Here is a 19,790-nt window from a genome sequence, read left to right as displayed (position 1 = left end):
GATATTCCTATGGCTTATTCTCCCATATCCTGTAAGCCTTTTCTTGAAAGTCTCCTTTCAGGAAGACCTTCCTTTGCGAGCTTTTTTAATATTGTAACCCTGCCCAACCTGGAAAGTTCTGTCCACTTTCCCTACATCATGTTTCTTTATAGTGTTGCTCATCATCTAGCATATTATACAATTTACTTAGTTTGACTGTGCATTTACTGTTTTGACAATTCATAAAATACCATCATTTCTCCAAACTCAAGATTTCTTGAAAAATATATATACTATATGAAGATTTCCTTTTAGAACCCTTAAATGTGAATGCATTTCTGGAATGGGCAAAAGGATGCACTGCAATAGTCCAACTATTTAATTTTTGCCTTAGATTTTTCTTTGTTTTAACTAGTTTGGGATAGTGGCATCATTTATTAAAGCTTTGTTATTTTTTTTCTCCTTTTATTTTTTCTCTTCCAACATTCCATGCAGGAAGTCTTGTCTTTGTGGGCTCCTTAGCCTCAAAGTACCTTACAATTCTAAGAATTAGCCTGAATCATTTTTCTTTTTTATTTCCCTAAACCATGCCATTAAAGGGATTATGGTAAGTGACCTGAGTGGAAGGGAGGAAAGTGAAATACATTTGGGAATTAGCAAGGAATAGCAGAGTCCACCATATTGAGGAACAGGTGGAAATTGGCACCCTTCAGTAGGGAAAGCTATGTCCTGTCATCTCTTGGTGAGTGGCAAGACCACAACCCTAGAATAGCTGAAGAGTACCTGGGAGTTGAAGCCTAGCTGTTGGGTTCTAGCTTTATCACAGATAACTTGGGAGCAGAAGGAAACCTTAATTCAAGGAACTAATACTGGCTTGAACAATGAAGATGTCAAAAGTGGCCATGATGGATGGGAAGTTTGGTTCTGCATGAAAGACTCCAGAGATTGATGAGATTTTGAGAAGAAAGGACCCCTATGCCACCTCAGGTTTATATCCATCCAGCATGTTGGACACTCAAATTCAGATTTTGTTTAATGAAAAAAATAAAGAAAAGAATCAGGGGGTTCCTCTTTGTGACAAAAGATTCACAATTATCCCTTAGGTTTTCTTTCACTAGTTTTTCAGAGCATAGATTTATAACATCTGATGTATAAAGTGTTTGAGTACTGTTGTGATTCTGAATGAACCACTTGGAATACCTGTAAAGAAATATAATTGCTTTGTACATTACATTAATTAGTTAAGTAAAAAGTAAAACTTAACCTGTCACTATTTGTAAGCCATATAACTTTAATTAAAATGGTAGAGCTCAGATACCTCACTTCCATCTGGAATAATGCTAGCAAAGAATTTTTCTAGGCATTGTCAAAATTGTTCAGTTCAGTCAAATAACCTCAAACCTGGAACTTCCCTCATTTTTTAGACTTGATCCTCTGTAGTCTTCTTCAACAGAGCAGAACATTGTGCTCAGAACAAGTCAGCCCTGTACTCATGGTCTTTCAAAGTATTTCTCATTTCACTCTGACTGAAAGCCTAGACCCTTACAATGGAATGCAAGGCCCCATGTGATCTGGCAAGCCATATTCCCTTCTATCCCATCCTCTTCTACCCTTCTCAGTGGCTCATTCTGCTCCAGCTTTCCGAGCCTCCGAGCTTTTGCTAGGTATACCAGGCATGTTTCTACCTAAGGGCCTTTGTCTTTGCTATGCCCTGTGTCTGGCACTCTCTTTCCAATAAATCCACATATTCAGCTCCACTACCTCCTAGCTGGGATTTAGAGCAATTTGCTTAACCTTCTGTGCTGCATTTTTCCCATCTATAGAGGGAGAAAAATAACAATGCTTCCCCTAGGGCCATTGTTGTAAGGACTAAATGAGTTAACATATGTAAAGCACTTAGAACAGCAGGTGGCACAGAGTGAATACTACCGAAGCATTCAGTAGTATAGTATGTACTAAAAGCCCCAGCAGGTGTTTTGGATCACCTGATCAACTCTTCATGAAACAAAGTTTGAAAGTGTTATTTGTGAAGCACATCAATACATTTTTCTGAATTCTTACCTGTAAACTAATTTGCTTCTCACTGGTAGAAACAATTCTTGATATAAATTATAATTATTTACAGACTTCTTCCTCCTAAACTACTGAAACATTTTCAACAAATTCATATACAGAAGATCTCCTGTTCACCAATGTTTGATACAAACACATACTTAATACTTTTATGCTCACAATGAGGCCTCTACAACACCGCACGGAAATACCTGAAGTGCCATCTCATTCACCGGGAAACATGGGAAATTACGTTCAGTAAAGATTTACAAGTAAAGTATACTTTCCTTTGGAACTAATCGTTTGAAAATTGGTCACAGCATGGTGGTAAAAATAGCTCTAAGTCTGGAGACATTTGGATTCGTATACTAGCTCTGCAGTTTTACAGCTGTGTAACTGAGTAAGCAAGTTACTCCATCTTAAGACTTCCTTTCCTCAGCTCCGAGATAGGAGATAATGCTTACTAAATTTACACCTCAGAAACTTTGGGAGGATAAAATGAAATAATGTGCATTAAAATGCATTTTAAAGTCTATATTATTATTAATAATGATAAATGTGTTCAGCACATGTACCATGTGCTGTGCTAAATGCTTTATATAAATCATCTTATTTGCAGAAAATGATTATTTTGTTGTTTGTACTTTGAATATCCTCATTGTTAAATGAAACTGAGTCATAGAAGTCAAGTAACTTGCAACCTAAAGAAATATTTGTAAGAGTCACCTTGGGATGGCAATCGAGCAGCCACTTCTCTGGGGGCTGGAGGAGAACACCGTGCACAGATGACCCCCACCCCTCACCTGCAGACCTGAAATGTCCTACCCCATTTGAAAACAGCCAATCATGAAGCTCCAGTTTTCCCCCACCCCCATGAGGCAGACAACTTATCCTGTCCCCCGGTAACCCTAAAATGCCTTACTTGGTAATCTGTCCCCCAAGACCAAACCCAGAACCCCCTCACCCTTAAAACCCCACCCCTCTCAAACCGGGGGCGACTTCCCTGACTCAGCCCAGTACTGGAGTCACGGAACCTCCCCCGGGGACTGCAGACCCCAAATAAAGGCTTTCTTGGCTCCATAACTTGGCTTCCCTCTTTCCTCTTGTCTCTGCCTCCATCTATTAAACCTTACAATATTAATCTTTTTAAACATCAGCATTCATTCTGAAATGTGTGATTGATCATGACAATCACTACAAAATCATATTAGATAGATAAAATTCACTATATCAATATGATAGATATTGTGAAATAACTAACATTCATATATCCACTTATAAAATGACAAATTTTCTCTAGATCTTACTTGAAATTAAGTGTACTGATAACAATCTAGTAACATGGCATAATTTTTTTTTACTTTAAACTGAGGCTTTATAATGAAAGCCCTGAAATATTCTCCCAATTTGTGGGAAAGTACACAAGCAGGCTTACAGGCTTTTAACTATTTCTTTTATGTGGTCTTTAAGAAATTTTAAATGCCTTGTATGTTGAATATTTATATGCAGTATAGAGGTACATTTTACCACACCCAATATTATATACACATTATGTATCATAATTCATTGAATGCGGGAGGAGAAAAAAGTATAAAAACAAAGAAACAAACAAATACCCTTTTCCGAGTCTTCTCCTTTAGGAAAGGCCGGATCACGGTGTACAAGGCATGGATATACCATGGTTGATTGACAAAATGAATTCCTCCAAATCGTGCTGGGAAACTATCCTAGAGTAACATGAAGCAGGGAGAAAAATCAAAACATGCTTTAATATATTATTGAGAAGGCTTAAAGAAATCATACGGTATATAAATTTGTTATTCCACACATTAAATGAGATGATTTGTATAGTTAAGATGACTGAGAAAGAAGACCCTACTGTATTAAACATTGTAATATTCATACCTAAAGTGAAGCAATACGTAATGAAGCAAATGCTTCTCAAAAGCAGTTGTTAATTTCAGCACTTTTAAGAGTGCCATATTTTAAGCCTACAAACTGTTATTAACGGTCATTATAGGCCAAGAAGCAGAAATAAATACTTTCATCTATTTGTCAAATACTGAATCTAGGTAGATAAGTGTTGTATTTAAATCATTTATATTTATATTAAAATGTACCTAATTTAAAATCTTTTCTTAAATTTCGCCATAGTCAACTACAATGTGAGCACCATCATGTTTCAAAACTCACTTTACTCTTATTTTATCAACTTCATTATAAACATTCTCCTTCCCTTATTTCCGTCATAAAAAAAGGGAAACATGCTTAAGCAAAATAAAACCTTAAGCGTTGTAGTGTAAGAAATTTGGGGGTGTATTTGCTAGGTTAAATTAAGTCAAAACCCTTTGAGCTCCCCCCATAGGAAGAAAACAGGCCAATCAGAAAGTCATCCTCTTCAACAAGAACTCACTTGCATAAGATTTGAATCTGAAGTGACATAGAGAAGTCTTTTCCTCCTACCTGTAACTAAACAGGCTCATCCCACTCACTCTACTATGAAGGGAATCCTTAAACTGAATGAGTTACATCTCACAGTGCACTTGAGGATTCCACATAAATGGACTGATTCTTGCTACTACTTGAAAATTCCACACAGCTGACTATGGAAGTCTTCTTTAAAAAACAAAAAAAGCTATACCACTAGGAATCTCTTCTAGTTATCGTAATACCAAGAGGCATCATGATAACTGGCACTCTTCTGGATTTTATTTAGCACATGAACAGGAACAAAGGAAAAGTAAAGGAGCTGAAATAATCAGATGCATTTTTTAAATTTAATTTTTTCTCTAACAAGGTTGTCTAGTCAAAAACATTCATGGCATAACCCCATTAAAATATTTTAGTTTTGGGGGGACATTTAGGAACATTAATAATTAATTCATGTTTTGTATATTGATTTTCAGAGCCAATACGCTTTTTCTTTTCTTTTCTTTTTTTTGCAAAGCAACTTCTATCTCTGAGAATAATACATTATAAAAAGACAACAGTACTGGGTTCCTGGATGGCTCAGTCAGTTACACATCCAACTCTTTATCTCGGCTCAGATCATGATCTCATAGTTTGTGAGTCTGAACCCCACATCAGGCTCTGCACTGACTGCATGGAACCTGATTGGGATTCTCTCTCTCTCTCTCTCTCTCTCTCTCTCTCTCTCTGCCCCTTCCCCACTTGCTCTCTATCTCTCAAAATAAATAGAAATAAACTTAAAAAAATAAAAATAAAAAGACAACAGTACTTTGTTTATAAATAAATAAATTAGAATAACTAAAGATAAAATGTGCCTCCTTTAATGGCAGTGTCTTACTTCTTTGATAGTTTTCATTAATCAAGAAGTTATTACAATAATAGAAATTAATCAGATAGAAAAATTTTTTAATGTTTTATTTATTTTTGATACAGAGAGAGACAGAGCATGAGAGGGGAAGGGCAGAGAGAGAGGGAGACACAAAGCAGCTCCAGGCTCTGAGCTAGCTGTCAGCACAGAGCCTGACACGGGGCTCAACCCACAAACGTGAGATCTGACCTGAGCCGAAGTCGGAGGCTTAACTGACTGAGCCACCCAGGCGCCCAAGTTATAACATTTTTATATATAAAAGGAAAATAATGTATATACAACAAAGAGAATGCTAAGATAAACACCCATGTGCCCTCCACTCACCTTAAGAAATAGAACATGGTTGATAACCTTAAAGTTTACTATACTCTGTTTGATCTTCTCCTACATTTTAAAATTTATATTATAATTATTTTGCTTATACTTTATTTTATACACATTATGAATATATAAATATTTTACTTTTCTTTAGTTTATATTTTATATATTTTATTTATTTTTATATTTTATATTTTTGCTGGTGTATGTGTATATATATGTATATATTTACATATCCCTAAAATATATTGTTAAGTTTTCTAACTACTTCAACTTTATAAAAATGTCACCTAGTGAATGTATTCTTCTGTTGTCAGATAACATTGTTTTTAGGTTCCTTGTATTTGAGTTTTCTACATGCATAGCTATAGTTCATTGTCACTATTGTATAGTTACCATTGTATGATATAGCGTAATTTATTTTGTCTTGTCAGTGCATGCTGTTTTCCACATATTTTGTCGGTTTTGCATTACCAGTACTGCTGCTGTACAGATTTCATTCTTGGACACGTCTCTTGGTCATGTTCAAGTGTATATGTGGGGTATATATCTAAAGTGTTAACACTGAGTCATAAAGTGTACATACTTCAACTTTACACAATTGGTGATACCAATTATGTCAATTTTCACCCCTCCTTCCCCCAGCAATGAGGAAAGTTCCAGTTCTTCCACATACCACACTTGGTACTGTCAATTTGTTTAGTTTTGCCAATTTATTGGGTATAAAAAAGGTTTCCATGTAACTTTAATTCCCTAGTTACTTGGTCTTTGCTTATTTTAATTCCATCGTTAATAACATAACCATTTAACACATAGGTATTTTGTTTCTTAGTCCTTGAGCATCTGAACTTGTTTACTGTCTCTGCTGATCTTGTTTAGGGTGAACTCATTTTTGGCTAATATTAGTCATTGGGAATCCTGAAGGAGCTAGATCGAGGTTGCTTTTCTCCAGCTGAGATCTGTATCAGCTCCTACTCAGTGCCATAAACCTAGTTTGGCTTTAATTTAATTTCCCATGTTGGGGTTTCTCTGATTATACAGTGTATATTCAAATCTCGGCCTCATATGAGATAATTATGGCCTTAGACTATCAGAGAAGATAATTGCCATTATTATTAAAACTAATATTATTATCACTATTATTTTTCCACCTGCTTATAGAAGAGGCAGAGAGGTTTACCTAAAGGTTTCCTAGCCAGCAGGGATTTTCCTAGCACACACCTCCCCTAAGGGTGTCACAACTGGAGGAATGGAAAATCTCACATCTAGTCCCCCATTTGTTCTCACCAAGTTCAAATCTAGTCTCTGCTTCTGTCCACCCCACACCCGAAGCAGCCATCACACTCTAAATCTGTAGGTTCTTGTAGCAAACATTTGCCTCCAGAACCACCAGACTTCATTTATTCCCCGGCGGTTTTTTGTTTGTTTTGCTTTGTTTTTCAGTAGACTTTGTGTTGCCTCAGGGTCCAGGGGCAAGTGAGGGGTAGGTGTGATTCTTTTGCTGTGATTTCTGTAACACCTTTGTGTTTCCTGGCGGGAAGATCTTCAAGAAATTTTAACCTTATGCATTACCTGAAGCAGAACTATTTATGTTGCTTTTAAAATATTCTCTTGAATGAGCATTTAATCTCTAGAACAAAACTGAATAAACACCAGCTATTAAGTTTTATGCCAAGTGTTTTAGCAAAGTGGTTTTTAAACAGAAAATCACATGGAGGCCATGCTTCTTCTATTGAAAAATGAATATGCACACATATACACAAAACTTATACATGAGTTCATGGGCTTTCTTGACTGCATCTTTACATAATGAATGGCTTAATCAGTACCAAATCACAGTTGAGACAGGGTGAAGAAGGAAAACACTGTCTTTGCAAATTAATCCAGGCTAAAATTTTGATTTAGTGCCATCTCTCAGGCATCAGAGTCCAAAACAAGGATGACATAATCCTTGATTCCTTCCTTCTCTTGACTGTGATGCCCGTTTCCTTCCTCTCTCTCTTCTCCTTGTGGTATTACAATTACACGTATGTTAAACCATCTGCAGTTATCCTCCAGTCCTTGGGGACTCTGTTCCATTTTTTTTTTCAGTGTTCTTTCTCTTTGCTTTTCAGTTTTGGACGTTTCTATTGATATATTCTCAAGCCCAGAGATTCTTTCTTTATCCACATCCAGTCTAACAGTAACTCCATCAAAGGCATTTTTCATTTGTTATGGCATTTTGATCTCTAGATATTTTTTTTCTTTCTTAGACTTTCCATTTCCCTGCTTAAAGTATCCATCTGTTTTTGTATGTTGTCTAATATATCCATTAAAGCAGTTTGCTCTCTCTTCAAGTTCTACTTTTGGACATTTTTTAGTATACTTTATAATTTTTTTTTTCTTGATAGCCAGACATGATGTACCAGATAAAAGGAACTGCTGTAAATCGGCCTTCTGTAATGTGGTGGTGAGATGTCAGGGGAGGAAGTGTTGCCCAGTTCTCTGATTAGGTCTCGGTCTTTCTGCGCCTCTGGACTGTGAACTCTCAAGTGTTTCTTAGTTTTGTTTTGTTGTTTCTCTCCCCTTAAGTGGGACAGGCAGCCTGGAGTTGGGTATTTCCCTTCTCCCACTGGAAGGCTGGAGCTGAGTACCTCCCTAGCCCTAGGTCAAGTAGGTTCTAATAATACCCTTGCAGATTAGGCTCCTTGAACTAGCTTCTCCTGAGGGCAAGTCCTGTTAGGAACAGAGGAGGGCACTAGTGATAAGCACCAGGTGTTTTAAGTAAGTGCTGAATCACTAAATTCTACACCTGAAACTAATAATACACTGTATGTTAACTAAGTGGAATTTAAATAAAAAGTCAAAGAAAAAAAACAACAGAGTGCTCTGGCATATTTCAAAGGGTTTTTTCTCCGTTCTCCCTGATTGATAGAAACACAAGGGGATTTTTCTCTACATACTGTGAGAATCTGGTCTCCTGGAAGTAAATATCACAGAAGAGTGGATGTTCCCCTATGACTGGAACCCCTGGAATTTTTAACTCTCATCCTCATTCCCAATGAGACTCCAGTAATTTGTCATTTAAATTTCATGATGTCCTGGCTGGACACTGATACTTACCATGGTTTGTTTCCTGTTAAGAGTCCCTGCTCCAGTAAGCCAAGACTCCCTGTGTTCACCTGTCTGCCCCTCCAGTCTTGTTGAGAGTGGTTTTCCTGATACCTCACCTTGCTTGTGAATCTAAGACGAATTGTTGATTTTTCAGTCTGTTCAGTTGTTTACTTATTGTTAAGACAAAATGGCAACTTCCAAGCTTCTTACAAATAGAACTGGGAACCAGAAGTCTGATTCTCTCACTTCCAATGTCCCAAGCCCTGCAATATTTACATTCTCAGCTCTGCGTAGCTTCATATTTTCATATTTACCCTCATAACCACAACAAAACCCAAAACCCACTGTGCCCTCTTCACTGGTTGGCACCACATCACTTCCCTGTAGCCTCTCCATGTCTATGTTCATGTGCAGTTTTATATAGCTTGTTGACTTTGTTCCCTCCCACATGCCTTCCTTCCGTTTTTGGATTCTCTTCTTGTGCTGATCTTTTAAGGCCTACCTCATTCAACACCATTTCAATGAAGCTCTTTTCCATCTTTTTTCTCATTTTCCCATACCCTATTCTCTCTGAAAAGTCCATTCTCTGTGACTAATGAGCACAGTGCCTAAGTCTCTTACTGTATTTGCCACACGACCCTGATACTATTTGTCTGTCTCCACTACTAAACTGTGAGCTCTTTGGGTGCTTGATTGTGTGTTGTGTATGGTCTGTTGGTGCTAGGGCCTGACACCCACTTCATGCTCCACCTGTTAGGGGAGGAGATGGGAGGCTAAAACATAAGAACCTTACAGCTGGGATTCTAAATAACATCCTTCGGTCAATAAGAGGCCCTTGAGCAAGATTTAAAGGACCAACCATTACATTTACATACAGAGGCCATCTTTACATTTTTGCTGCAGTGGCAGCCCGATAAGCAAGCTCTAGAGGGGCAATTGTTTATGGCAGTGCTTCCACTTTCTAGGTGGCACTTTGTAGGGTGAGAGACTGCTGGGATGGCAGTAGTGAGAGGGTGGAAACAAGAGTCTTGACCTCTGAATCACATCTGCATGGTTGTGACCTCAAAACCAAGAAAGCAGACATGCCTCCCAGTTTTCCAATGAAGTGTTAAAGCATGAGCTCCCTGTATTTAAATCCATTTTCCCTGAACTATCCAGAGAGATTTCTGCTTTGTGCACTGAACTCAGATCCAGAGAGTGTGTGATCCATCTTCACATTCCCAACATTTTGAAAGCGTGTGTATGTGTGTGTGGGTCTGTGTGTTTGTGTATATGCCCTATCGCAAAGCTAGGTGGATGTTTCTTGAAAAGAATAGATTCTAATATTTTTATTTAAGTAAACTATTTAAGTAAACTCATAGTTTCCTTATCTTCAAAGTGGAAACATTTAATAAGACTGCTAATACCCGACCATAGCTGTTAGCCATTAAACACACCTCCTAGGTACTGGCCTACCATATTAACTATCTATTTTTTTACTCTATACAAATAAAAACGACCATTGAGGCAATTTTATAATGCAGTTAAAAGAGCAGTTGTTTGGTCCTAAAACACTGCATAGTACAAAACAATAATCAAAATAATAACATACAACATGCTGATCACTGACTCTGCTGGCCACAACGTTATTCACTGAAGACAATGAAATAAGAAATACATCGCAATTAGTGAGAGAGAGTGCCGCCAAGATAAGTTGAAGAAAGTTAACAGAATTTCTACCTTCTGAAAGCTTTTGGCAATTCACCTGCTTCCATTCGTTTTCCTCTTGAGGGTACCCTTGGTTGTGCTGGTTGCACATATTATCTTGCCTGAATGCTTGAGTTAATGGAAACTTGGCCCACCAAAGCTTCAGTAGAATTCAACATTTCTCCAAGCCTCTGTTGACCATATGCTCAAGTAAATATCTTTCTTTGGGAGAAGATGGATTTGGAAGTACTCCCTTCATGCAATATGTGAGTTTCCTTAAAAGTTGACTGCTATTGCAAACAATTACAAAATGATCTCAATCAAAGCAAAACCTCTACCTTCTCCTTATTGGCATACAAACAATATAGACACTATAGACATTGGCACTATGGGCACTAAAGAGAGAGATAAATTATGTATATGTATCAAATATACACAAATTATTCATATATTTCTAGCAAATATGTATGCCTTACCTATCCAGCTAATCAAGAAGAAAAATTAGAAAATAAACCACTAACATATTATTCAATTTTTTTAATTGATTCTGATGAAATAAAAAAATTATGTTAGGATAACTATTACAAGTAAATTGTTAGATTTTAAAACAACATAAATCAAAATAATTTCTGGTGTAATCACAGTACAGTTTGTAGTCATAAACATGAACACAATTAACTTTTCCATGAGAATTAAATCCAAAACTTTGGTCTTGTTTCCCAAAACTGTCTAGGGTTCCGAAAATGACCAAGTGTGATAAGAAGTGTCCTCAATGTGAACATAGGCAAAAATTGCATGTGTAACTCACTCATTCAAAACCAAATTTATTAGCCTTTTTAAAACTATATAATTTATTATCAAATCAGCTAACATACAGTGTGTGCAGTGTGCTCTTAGTTTTGGGAGTAGATTCCCATGATTCATCACTTACATACAACACCCAGTGCTCATCCCAACAAGTGCCCTCCTTAATGTCGATCACCCATTTTCCCCTCTTTCTCACACCCCATCAACCCTCATTAGCCTTTTCTCAATGTTTGTTTTTCTTTTCTACCTTTACTGTACTTCTCTGAAACACATAATTTCAACTAGTATATGAACCATGGCAAACAGTGAGAAGTCGTAGCATATAGTGGCATATTATAGTGATATATCATAGCACCAACACCTAGAAATTACACTTTTAATTCCATAACTCTATCTCTAAAATTATACTGAGATTAAAAGTATCACACTATTCTGTTAATGCTTTCAGTATAATTAGAGAACATGATTATTGTAGAAATTCTGAACATCAAATAATGTATAATAAAAAAAGCTACTCATAAAGTTACCAACCAGAGACAAAAGCAATACATTAAGAATCTTAGTGTATGCTTCTAATTTTTTTTAGTTAAACTTAATATAAATGACATGAAATTCTACCTAAAATCCTGGAATTAGAATAATTATGAAAATAATTTTTCAATGCCTCATAGGTATACTATATAAATATAGTTTCTAGTGCCCAGGTATAGGAAGTAGAAGGTGACTATTATAGCATGTGGTACTACTAGTTCCTTAGATATTATCAAATTTCCTTCAGATATGTTTAAACTTAGTAAGATTGGTCTGCTTTACAAAGAAGTCTTAGGAAGAGAGGAAGCTGGGGAAGGCTTCCCTCAGGAAACAGATCTAAAAGGCAGCCAGAACATTGAAGAGAATGGACTGGAAATGTAAGAGTGACTAATGAAAGGTTGCCATTGTAGAGAATACAAATCTAACATTCTGGATGGTTGTAGGAAAGCCCCAATTAAGAGTTCTGTTAACAGAGAATTCAAAAACTTTTATTAAAAAAAAAGTCCTCTTGGCCAATCTAGAAAAGAAAATCAACACATTGAAAAAAAAAAGGAGAAAACATTCATGTACCTTGACATGCTAACCATACCATATTTTCCTAACTATGTCTTTTGAGGGTATTCATTCTAGCTGGTATAATAGCATTTGTATAGTTCTATCTACTTTTTTGAATAAATGTTGTATAAGCTATTTGTATACACAACCTACCTATCTTATAAAAGGTTAAGATTCCTGAAGAAAGTCACATTTGTCCTAGTTCCAAAGCCCTGCTTCCATTTCCCATATTTAGTATTCTGTGCAGTGTCTGGAACTAAAGAGATGGAACTACACCTGTAATGTTATGTATTTAGTCTCATCAATACTAGACAGGCAGACCTAGGCAAGTCATTCCACTTTCATGAGGGAAACAAGGATTTTTACCAAAATATTCTTACGAGCATATTTTGCCAACTTGAGAGAAAACAATCAGGAAACTATTTAATGACCAGCTAATTGAAATGTCTTTTTCTATGCCTGCTTTATAACTAGTAATGAGCCATGTGTAAATGGATTCAAACAACAGATTGAAAATAAAAGCTCTTGAGCTGGTACAAAGAGATAACAGTTGAAACTAGGATTGTACAAATGCAGAAGGATGCTTCAACCCTAACCTCTTAACTTCTAAAGGCCCTTCTGTCCAGGGAGGCAGACAATAAAGGAGCTGGGTGCAAAGTATTGTGTAAGAAACAAAATTTCACCCAAATGGGTAACTGCTCTGTCACGTAGGGAAACAATAATTATTAACATTTTCTACAGCTTACTTAACACTTAAAAGTTAGGAAAAAAATAATTAAATGGTTAAAAAATGAATAGTCAATTCTTGTTAGAGGAAACAAGTCAGCCTTCAAAGATATATCACACTGTATTTCAAAACAAGCACTTAGCAAGACTTTCTATCTGATAAGCAATCTCTAAAACAAAATGCACATAAATTATAGGCTTAAGTTTTAATGATTCTTCAGAAAAGAGTGCCTGAATTTTAATAAGTGTTTTAAGAAACAGGGATTAACCGTGATGGATTCTTTTTAAAAGTAATTAATAGCATACATTAATTTTCATTAACATTCTTTTTAGAATTAAAAATTTTTAAGATCTGAGGAGCACAGGGGGGGCTTAGTCTGTTGAGAGGCTGATTTCTGCTGGGGTAGTAATCTCATGGTTCATGGGTTAAGCCCTATGTTAAGCTCTCTGTCAGGGCAGCGCCTGCTTTGGATCCACTTTCCCCTCTTTCTACCCAACATGAATAAATAGACATTCTAAAAGGTTAAAAATTTTTAAGATAATTCAGAATGATTCTGCCTTTCCAAATGGTAAATTCTAATCTAAATATTCAATAAAATAAAGATACCTTCTTAGATTAAATTTTTCAATTTAAAAATAATGTCCCTATTTGAATTTGCATACTTCACATACATAATATTTGTTTGCTTTCAGACCTCTGGCAAAATATCAGCTATTGTTCAAACTGGCTATCATGAATACAACTGTGTCAACATGTGGATCTCTTAAGGGTGATCAACAGAATGTGCTCTACCCAAAGGCAAATACATATCATTTCTGACATTTCTATTTAAAAAATAACCATCTCCCCTTATCCTATATACATCAATATTTAGCTAATGAAGACTGTGACTCCTAGTAATTCTCTTTTGCTCTGTCATTCTTTTGTAAAATCCAGTTCCCATTATAGAGATGTGTTAGATTTGCTCTTTTTCAGTTTTGTCTGAGGGTGTCCTCTGGTTTAAGTTTTAAGTTAATTAGAAATGATGCCCATGTACAATGACGCTGCCTGTCAGACATTCTCCTTTATAGGGTGCGTAAAAGAAAGCATATTGAAGGGCTATGTCTTCTCAATGCAAATTACTAGGAAACCTGCCATAGGATTCTAAGGTATTAAATAATCATGACTTTTAATAGTGAGTGGACATATGATGTAGAAAGCTCAGGTCTCACACCAACATTTTGAATGCAGAGGAATTGGATTGTATTGCTTTCAAGATGCTACAATCAGCATCTATTGTTTGGACGGAGAGAGTCTTTTAAATTCCATTCAAGAGGACTAGGAGGGATCTGAGTGGGTCACTCAGAACACAATGGTGGTCAAGGGCTGCTCCAGTTTATAAAGCTGCAAACCTAGAGAAGAGCAAGGAATTACACTTTCCTCATCCAAGATGGCACACGATGTGCTCAAAGTGAAAACAAGAGTTTTATGTTTTGCTGTAAGCTTAATATACAGCATCATTTCTAAATTTTTAATTTTGTTTTAAAAATCTTAAATAACAGTAAAGTTGGCTTGTTTAAATTTACAAGTAACACCAATTCCTCTTCAACCAACAAATTATCATTTGTAAATAACAAGTAAATACAATAATTGCTTACAAATAACATATAAATATATTGTAAATAACAATATAATCACTTGTTTTTATCCTGATGCCACAGATAAAACACAATGTTACTCCATTTTTTTTCTTCCTACTAGTTTTGAACACATGTATTGAAGGAATCCATACCCTCTTGGCTTCTAGGTTCCAATGATAAATCTACTTACCCACAAGATAAATGAGTCTCTGTCAGCAAAAGTATCCCAGCCACATATACAGAATTACTAAATAGAACAGAGAGACTATACAAAGAGAGAAAGCCTCCTGAAGTACACCATGATCAGATGGTCAGGGCCTCTGAAATTCATGGGCTAGAACTGACCAATTTATCTCAAAATCTCAAGTATATTCTAATTCTAGACAAATCATTATTTTGTTATTTCTTTTCTGTGTCCACCATTAATCAGTTAATGGTGACTAATGTGGCTTCAAACATAGCCCTCTTTACTCTGCAAGGAACTCTGGGACATAAACTCTGGTTTATTAGTTTAGATAAATCCCTACACCTAGATAAAACTCAAATTACACTAGTGACTCTGGCATCCACTTTGCATGCGGAGAGGAACATCTGAGTCTCTTGGATTTTCTTTTTTTTTTTTTTTCAGTAAGCTCCAAGTGGAGCCCCGTGTGGGGCTTGAACTCAAGATCTTAAGATTAAGACCAGAGCTGAGATTAAGAGTCACATGCTTAAACAACTGAGCTGCCCAGAGTAAAATATAGGCAACTTAGTAATAGTCCTCCTCAAAAGAGGTCTTTCTAGCTAAAACTATTTCTTAAAATAAAACCAACAAGGAAAACCAGTGGGAATATGTTTAGTCATCATATAACCAAATGGGCAAGAAGATCTTTCTTTTGTGAACAAAATAAATGTAGTATTCTGCCCATCCACAGAAAAAGTTGGTAACAGATTGAAGTAAATCACAGCCATCAAGCCTTAACATGGAGATACAAGGTTTATTTAAGTTAGTTGCTGCTGGTGTGTGTATGCCTGGAACACGCAGGATTCAAGACAGAGAACATGACACAAAGCCCTTCTCACACCTCTTCACAACCCATGAAATACCAATTTCAATCAAGCATAACAGCAGGAGAGATCCCAAAGTAAAAACTACCAACTTCTAAAATTGTTATATCATCATGTTCCTAAGTCAGACTCTTCTATTAAAAGTGAATGCATGGGGGCGCCTGGGTGGCTCAGCCAGTTAAGCCTCCGGCTTCGGCTCAGGTCAGATCTCAGATTCGTGGATTCGAGCCCCACATCGGGCTCTGTGCTGACAGCTAGCCTGGAGCCTGCTTCCAGTTCTGTGTCTCTTTCTCTCTCTGCCCCTTCCCCTCTCAAGCTCTGTCTCTCTCTGTATCAAAAATAAATAAAAACACTAAAAAAAAGTGAATGCATGGCATGAGTAACAGATAATGGTACAATTTGTAATCAGAATAGAATATGTAGTAATTTTTTGTGACCTGCAGAGGCTGGTAGCTACAATCTATAAGTGTGCTGCAGCAGACCTTACTATTACCCAGCCAGTTTATCAATAATGGATTAGGTCTCTCACTTGACTTTTAAACTACTTTAGTTACACACATTCAGAAGTGCTGACATTCTCATATTCAAAATTGCCAAAGGGGAGTTAAGCTGCAGAACTTCAGTTAGAGGAATTGAGAAGAGAAAATTATAAAAAGAATTAGGCAGAAGTCCTTAAGTGGTATTTCAGGACACTCCTGCCTACATCAGGCATGTGAAACCAGACCAGATTGTTTTTAATGATGAAACTCAATCCTGCAAGGGTTTGGCAAGATAGGAGCCATCAGATTCTGTTGAGGGGATATAAATTGGTAAAACATTCCTGAAAGAAACCTCAAGATATATACTCCTTTTGTCCCCTAATACCAGTTTGAGAAACCAATTATAAGGAAATCTTCGTAAATTGGAGTAAAATTGTATGTACAACAATGTTTCATATGTAATGAGGAAATCATTAGAATCAGTTTAAAGTCACTTTAACAAAACAGTGAGTAGTTGAATAATGTATATAATATTTAATGTTCAAGAGCCATTAAAATGGCATTTTCGAAGAATTCTTAATGACAGAAAATAATCAAAATATGACATTAGGTTAATAAACCAGGAAAAACATTAACTTATTTAAAAAGGAGTATAAAAGAAAAGATTTAGAAAAATAAATCAAAATATTAGCCTGCTTAATTCTGTGTAGTTGAATAATAGATGATTTTTACTTTATGCTTTGTGTATTTTATACTTTTCAAATGTTCTTATATGACCATGTACCACACGCAATCACGCACACTTGTAAATATGTATAATACTAAAAACATCTATTTTAAAAATATCAACACAAGGACAACAAACATCTATTAAATTTAGCAAATATGTACTACACACTACTCAAGCTTGGGAAATGTAAGGGAAATGTGAGTGCAGCAGAGTTCTAACTTTGAAGAAATTTATATAATAACTGGTAAAGAGAGTAAGTAACATAAAGGAAGTAAAAATAGGTTTGAAGGAGAGAAACAATGCCATACTTAAGAGAAAATTTGGAATGATGATGAAAAAACTCCCCAAAGAGGTAGTATATGGAATAGATCTTCGGGTGTCAATAAGAATCTGGTACTAGTGGATGAAGAAATGGAGTGAGTGTAAGAGTGTCCCAGGAAGAAGAAGTAGTAAAAGCAGAGATGCTGGGCCGCTTTTAGAATATAGTTGCCAGGAGTGTTTATCAGGAGTTGAGGGTGAGTGTGAGGAAATGGTGAGAGCGTGACTAAGAAGACACTTGTGGGATCTACTTGGACCATCCAGGTTGTCTTGTCAAAGAGCCTGTACTGGACATTCTTGAGAAAAGAGTGGTATGTTACAGTTGTATGTAAGAACATTAGTCTAGTAGGGGTATGTAGTCTGTTATGGAAATCTGACATTTTAATATTTATGTTTTAATGCAACCACTTTGATGTGGAGACATTCTATCTCAAGTTAAAAATAAAAATAAGCTAAAGTTTTAGTTTAATTATTTTTTAAAATGACCAAGTAATGTGTGACCCACCATCTGCCAGGTCTTCCATCATGGGAACCTACCACAAGGCAACAGGGATGAGGTGGTAAGGGTTAGGGATGGGATAGGGTTGGAATTGGACTAGGGAACTGTTAGAAAGGGATAAGGGTTATGGGTGTCTCTGGTGCATATTTCTTGGAATAAAAAATGGTGCTTTGATGCTTTGACTTGCCCAATTTGTTTGATGCACTCTTGCAAAATGTACTACTTTATTTGAATACAAAAAGAGACATGCAGTCAAATCTATTGGCACTATATAGGTAACTAGAGCTGAATCTGAGTCCTATCAAAGTGTTAAGCTATAAAAGGAAAACACATGACATGTTAAAAATGATTGGATGTAGAGGAGACTGCCACAGAATGGGTGAAAATAGGTTACTACTTCTTAATCTTGCTTATTAGTTCACCACTAATTGTACTAGAAACATATAACAAAAGGATCATATTTAAGAGGAGGTCTGATATGTTGAGCTCTCAGTGTTAGCAGGCCATATGTGTGAAGATATCCCCAAGCTTGGATAGCTAACACTAAAAAAAAAAGACATAGAAAAGCAGAAACAGAGGAAAAAATTGAGATTCGTGAATACATTGAAAGGCTCCGGTAATCTGTATACTATTACAATAATAAAAATGCCCATTTTGCTCCCTAATTGAAGTTCCTGACCAACATTGTGGAGCTGGCCTGAGTAAGGAGTTGGAGAAGAGGTCACTGAAGCCAGAATGATGTTTTCCAATCATTTGCCAGAACACTTTTAGCTCTACTACTGCCTTCCAAGACTGTGTGGTGTCCATATGGGTTGTGAGGCAGTGGATTATAAAGACAGCTTGAGAGATGTTTCAGGCACGTGTCCTTCACAGAAGCACACATGAAAACCAGCACGACTAGGGCTCCTGTGTAGGCAGTCCCTGCTCCTGCCTCCACCTGACTGCTAATGAGGGATTCCTGTTCTCTGAACATCTCCTGTAGGCCTGGGGGTAATGAAGACAATGCCTCAGTTTAGCTAATCTTGGAATATTTACTTGCTCTTGTCAGTTTTACAATGGGAAGAAAGTAAGGGTTCAGATTGGGATCATCATCCCCTCTCCAAAATTCAGAAACAGTTAATGAGAGTACCCCTAACTACAAAAAGAACTTTTAAGTTAATGTTTCAAAGATTTCGCTGTGTTCTTCTTGTGTTTACCACAAAGTTTTATAGACAGTTAAAAAATTTTTGTTGAGAATAGTCTAAGTAAACCACCAGGAAATTCATGTGGCCTCAGAAAGATCCTTTTTTCCTTTTGCTTTACTCCCTGTTATTTTATTGTCAAGTAATTATCATCCAAAGCTATTCCTTAGAAGTTTTCCTTCCCCCTGCTGCAAAGTCCTTCTACAAATAAAGTTCCTTAGGAAGTAATACTGGACAAGTTGTTTACCCATGGTACACTTCACAGGATTAGCAATGCCAATAATTAGCCTTTACTGTCTCCCCATTGTGGTACTATGCTCTCAAGGTCTCCATTCATTCTGGAGCCTTGCAGTAATTGGAGAGTTCATATTCATCTTTGGTTCACCAATTTGTATAAACACGATATGCAAGCATTCTATCTGATCAAGCATTCACATCAAGGCAACCACACACGTCTGCAATCTGCCTTTCCATAATCTCAGTAATGACATGTAAATTAAAAAAAAAATTTCCAGCCCAGCCACATAAAGTTGCATAAGATCTCGAGGAAACACAGGTTTTTCTGAATTAAGAAATGATACCGACTATTGCTGGGTGTGTGCATGTCTGCTTGTAAAAGAGCCCCTTGGCTTTGACTTTTTTCTTGCAATTTGTAAGTAGAAGCAAGAGTTTGCATTCCTTGCCTTAACCCATCCTTGAAACCTAAGCAAACACAATACTGAATTAGTGACAAAGTTTTACGTAACATATGAATCTGACTAGGGTGATGCATGTCATTCTAGACACTGAAGTATGTGACATATTTAAGCTGCTATTTTGATCTATGTAATTT

At 36.4% G+C, this 19,790-nt stretch overlaps 1 protein-coding gene across 1 annotated transcript in view; it reads right to left on the bottom strand.

Moving 5' to 3' along the window:
• CLVS2 (clavesin 2) overlaps nucleotides 1-19,790 on the bottom strand; it is a 72,849-nt gene that overhangs the window by 16,671 nt on the left and 36,388 nt on the right. Inside the window, exon 4 of the mRNA XM_029945362.1 lies at nucleotides 3,648-3,758. Coding sequence (XP_029801222.1) covers nucleotides 3,648-3,758 — 111 coding nt within the window. The remainder of the gene's footprint in view (nucleotides 1-3,647; nucleotides 3,759-19,790) is intronic.

The sequence above is a fragment of the Suricata suricatta genome, chromosome 7 (assembly GCF_006229205.1).
Source record: "Suricata suricatta isolate VVHF042 chromosome 7, meerkat_22Aug2017_6uvM2_HiC, whole genome shotgun sequence".
Taxonomy (NCBI): domain Eukaryota; kingdom Metazoa; phylum Chordata; class Mammalia; order Carnivora; family Herpestidae; genus Suricata; species Suricata suricatta.
The sequence above is the reverse complement of the archived record's forward strand: the minus strand, read 5'-3'. Positions and strand labels throughout refer to the sequence as shown.